General features: G+C 40.5%; 1 protein-coding gene across 3 annotated transcripts in view; it reads right to left on the reverse strand.

Moving 5' to 3' along the window:
• Positions 1 to 5,000, reverse strand: part of LOC113822100 (SURP and G-patch domain-containing protein 1) — a 24,171-nt gene that overhangs the window by 10,088 nt on the left and 9,083 nt on the right. For 2 of the 3 annotated variants that reach the window (XM_070131462.1, XM_070131461.1), the window contains exon 5: positions 3,360 to 3,494. In XM_070131462.1, the coding sequence (XP_069987563.1) occupies positions 3,360 to 3,494 (135 nt within the window). The remainder of the gene's footprint in view (positions 1 to 3,359; positions 3,495 to 5,000) is intronic. The other variant, XM_070131463.1, reaches the window with a different exon arrangement.

Here is a 5,000-nt window from a genome sequence, read left to right on the forward strand (position 1 = left end):
ACTTGATATTCTTGTAGGAAGAGAGAGAGAGCAGAGAGAGAGCAGAGATCAAAACAGTACCAACTAAACAAGAGTCTCACCTTCATCTGGTCTTCCTGCTTCCTGTGCTTCAGTTAGGGTCTGTTTTCTAAAGACTCTCCCAGCATGTATAAATGGCCGGATTATTTCTGGGTAATTTGTGACCATGACTCCGTGGATGGCTTCATAGTGTTCACCCTCTCCAATCATGCCCATTAAACTGGCTGGTACATAGAAAATTCCTTGCGTTTGGGGTGGGACAATGATGGAGCAGCTTTGGAACAAACACAATATGCAGTTATATGTAACATCTTTTGCAATAAGAGAGAGAGAGAGAGAGAGAGAGAGAGAGAGAGAGAGCAGAGAGAGAGAGAGAGAGAGAGAGAGAGAGAAGAGGGAGAGGGAGAGGGAGGGGGGGAAGAGGGGAAGAGGGGAGAGAGTGAGGGGAAGCAGAGAGGGAGGGAGGGAGGGAGGGAGGGGGAGAGAGAGAGCAGAGAGAGAGAGAGAGAGAGAGAGAGAGAGAGAGAGAGAGAGAGAGAGAGAGAGAGAGAGAGAGAGAGAGAGAGAGAGAGAGAGGAGAGGGAGGCAGAGAGGGAGGAGGGAGAGAGAGGGAGAGAGGGGAGGGAGGAGGGTAGGGAGGGAAGAGAGGGAGGGAGGGAGAGGGAGGGAGAGAGGAGAGGAGGGCAGGAGAGGGAGAGAGAGAGAGAGGCAGAGAGAGAGAGAGAGAGAGGAGAGGCAGAGAGGGAGAGAGAGAGAGAGAGAGAGAGAGGGAGAGTGAGAGAGAGAGAGAAGAGAGAGAGGGAGAGAAGGAGGGGAAAGGGAAGAGAGAGGGAGAGGGAGAGGGAGGGAGAGAGAGAGAGGGAGAGGGAGAGAGGAGAGAGAGAGAGAGAGAGAGAGAGAGAGAGAGAGAGAGAGAGAGAGAGACAGAGAGAGAGAGAGAGAGAGAGAGAGAGAGAGAGAGAGAGAGAGAGAGAGTGAAGGCAGGAAAGAGAGAGAGAGAGAGAGAGAGAGAGAGAGAGAGAGAGAGAGAGAGAGAGACAGAGAGAGAGAGAGAGAGAGAGAGAGAGAGAGAGAGAGAGAGAGAGAGAACGCGCACATACAAGTGCATATGTGAAATGAATACCGTTATCAATATTTATGATTAATCCTACACCTTCCAAGAGATAATCAGACAAGGAAGCATAAAATATATTTGTGTATGAAACTAGTAGGTATTCTTCAAATAAGATATTCGTCTTATGTTATCCGTTTTGTACTAAAATAAATTTGGAGAATAACAGATAAAACCGGTTCACATCTGTGTGGAATATCCTTTGTATGTGTGTTTTCTTTATAAGATCTGTACAGGGAAACTTGTACGTTCTTCTAGGCCACAGTCAAAGGGCTAATACTGACATTTACAATACAGTAAAAGAGAATGTTACAGTCAAAAAATTTAGTAAAGAATGATAAAAACAACAGCAAATATCTATAGCAATGTACCAGTCTGTTGTTCTACTAATGCACATATTTACTACACTCCTGATTTAGTCCTCAAAAACATCCTTTTACCAATATATCAATGATTTGTGTATGTGTTAATATTATGATTCTCACAAAATTATGTAATACTAATATAATATGAATAATGAATTGAAAACAGGTCAGCTTTTTGCTTCTAAGAAAAAGTACAATTTTTAAAGGTTTTACTGCTTAGGACTATGGTGTCAATATTCTATGCATGAAGTGTGTTTCTTAACCAATAGCAGGACATCTACAAGGCAGTAAGCAAGGTATAGTTATAATGAAATAAGTACTTATTTACAATCATTATAACTATAACACATATTGATATTTTTCTATGTATTGTAGTCATACATGGATGGTTCCACAAGTGCTTAGCCACCAGTCTGTCACTACCCCTACCTAACTCATTATCATTTTCTTTGATTTAAAAAAATATAATTCTTTATCTTATATTATCATTACTATTATTAATACCATGGTAACCAAAATGTCAAAAACAACATCAATATTCATAGCACTACGAAGTGGAAAAATAAGATAAAATAAAATAATACAAAATAAAATTAGCACGAAAACTCCAGGAAAGGGCAGGTCATATCAGCCAACTAACTGACTCCTTGGTGGCTGAGCACTTCAGGAACCATATGCATGTAAAAGCATTTCACAAAACAAAATTACAATCTGCAAAACAAGTTCCCTGAGGTAGTGAGGTAAAGAAAACTTTCTGATAGATGAATCAGTTTAGTGTATATTTTTCATTTGATTATAATTCTAAACATTTTGAAGCTTACTCTTAATGCAAAATTCAAATATAAAAATCCTCAGGCCAAAGAATACTTCTGATATCAAGAACTTCACTGGGTTACTAAATCTTTGCATTTGTTTGATGTCCTATGAATCTAATAGTCTAGAACTGGCACTCCTCATCTGGCTAAACAGCATAAAGCATGTGGTGAGAATGTAAACAACCATCCTAATATCTGAACTATATACAAAGGATGTAATTTCTACATATGTGAAAACTAGAGAGCGAGAGGAATCCAACGATACCAAAATCACAATCTGTTTGGTGGATCTATTCCAAAAATTATGTAATGAACACAGCATATGTGGTATTCAGTAAGCAACACTACTTTCCAGCTTGGCCAAAAAATTACTGTCTATAGCCCTGCAAGTGCTCAAAGGCAGGTTGTATTCACTGGCCCCGCAACTCTAATGGTTTGGAATATTCATTTGAATCTGGTGATCACTAGTCTGTACAGATACCGCTTGATCACTTAAGCTAAATCAATGCTTCATATATAGCTACTTTTTCTGATGTATATATCTCCTCGCGATCATACATACTTCACCCCTTTTTATTGTATGCTTCAATAAATCTGAGAAAATGCTACTCAAGACACCTGTATTGTCTCAAGCTTGCTGGATGGGTAAAATTCAGTGATAAAAAAACAAAGAAAATAAAGCTAATAATGCTCACAACAGCTACAATAGATAAAGGGGAAGAAAACTGGAAGGTGTCCTTTTTTACATGATCAAAAAAAAGATAAAACATGATTTTTTTTCTTTTCTTTTACCTGCAATCTGGAAAAAATGCAACTGGAATGCCTTGTATGCTTAACTTTTGCAATTTTGATATACTGTGAATAATTCATTACATCAACAATTTTGGGATGCATTATCAATCAATTATTTGCATAATAAGATAACCATGTCATTCATTAGATTCTGGTAATCATAGTATTTACAGTGATCAGCTTCTTAAATACCGTATCAATGACAACACATTCAGTAACAAAGACCTTAAAAGAAGAAAATGGATAAAGCTCCCTTACCTTGCGCAGGCAGCACAGGAGGCACATTGGTAGGGGAGGAGTCTTCCCAGCGACTCTTCCTCCTCTTAACCTGCTGTTCCTCTCTGTCAAGGCTCTTGCCACTGTCATCTTCACTGGAACCAGCTGAGAGAGAAACTAGCAAACTTCATCAGTAAAGCTGCCTCGTTACTAACCTAGCAATGGGGAGTGGAGAGAAATAACAACGCAGGTGACCACATGCCAAAAAAAATAATTCAGCTTTGAGACATAAGTTTATAACAGGAATTGGCATCACAAGCACCAACATCCAGCTTCTCTATCATAATTTCTTCCCTGTGGGGCGAATCACAAAGGCATAACATGAACAGCAGATCTACTTGGCCAAAAAAGGAACTAAATCAAACTGCTAAAAAAGATATAAATTAATGAAGATAGAATAGGAAAGAAAGAATTAAGCAAAATCCAAACCTACTGTTATATCATACGTCAGAACTAACTTGTATGTAACAATATTCTATCTGAATATAATTACATATGAGTTAAAAAAAAATATATGTTAGAGAGAGAGAGAGAGAGAGAGAGAGAGAGAGAGAGAGAGAGAGAGAGAGAGAGAGAGAGAGAGAGAGAGAGAGAGAGAGAGAGAGAGAGAGAGAGAGAGAGAGAGAGAGAGAGAGAGAGAGAGGGAGGGAGAGGGAGGAAGGGAGGGAGGGAGAGGGAGGGAGGGAGGGAGAGGGAGAGAGGGAGAGAGGGAGCGAGGAGAGAGAGAGAGGGAGAGAGAGAGGGAGAGAGGGAGAGAGGGAGAGAGAGAGAGAGAGAGAGAGAGAGAGAGAGAGAGAGAGAGAGAGAGGGAGAGAGAGAGAGAGAGAGAGAGAGAGAGAGAGGGAGAGAGAGGAGAGAGAGAGAGAGAGAGCGGAAAGAGAGAGAGGGAGAAGGGAGAGGAAGGGAGGGAGGGAGGAGAGGGAAGAGGGAGAGGGAGGGGGAGGGAGGGAGAGGGAGGAGAGAGAGGGAGAGGAGGAGGAGGGAGGGAGGGAGAGGGAGAGAGAGGAGGGAGAGAGAGGGGAGAGAGAGAGAGAGAGAGAGAGAGAGAGAGAGAGATAAAGAAAGAGAGAAAGTGAGAGAGTGAGAAAGAGAGAGAGAGAAGAGAGAGATAGAGAGAGAGACATTGATAGAGACTGAGTGAGAGAGAGAAAGAGAGAGAGAGAAGAGAGAGAGAGAAGAGAGAGAGAGAGAGAGAGAGAGAGAGAGAGAGAGAGAGAGAGAGAGAGAGAGAGAGAGAGAGAGAGAGAGAGAGAGAGAGAGAGAGAGAGTGAGTGAGAGTGAGAGTTTTATACCTACTTACAATATATACTCAAATAACTCTGATTAAGTAATACTCCACATGAATCATACAGGGACTGATATTTTTTGGCTTATTTTCATTGGAATATGGTTACTCATGCCATGGTGAGAGAGCTTGGTATGTAACAAAATGGGTCTACAATTTGATAGTGTTCACAAACAATCATGTCACATACATATTCACATACATAATTGTCTCATGTTTTACTACCTAATGCAATTACATGGAGTTTAGTACATGTCTATATCTGCATATAAAATATTATAGAGGCTATTAACATTTAGATTCTGAAATGCTTTAATTAACTAAAAAAGTATTACTAG

This window comes from Penaeus vannamei, chromosome 16 (genome assembly GCF_042767895.1).
Source record: "Penaeus vannamei isolate JL-2024 chromosome 16, ASM4276789v1, whole genome shotgun sequence".
NCBI lineage: Eukaryota > Metazoa > Arthropoda > Malacostraca > Decapoda > Penaeidae > Penaeus > Penaeus vannamei.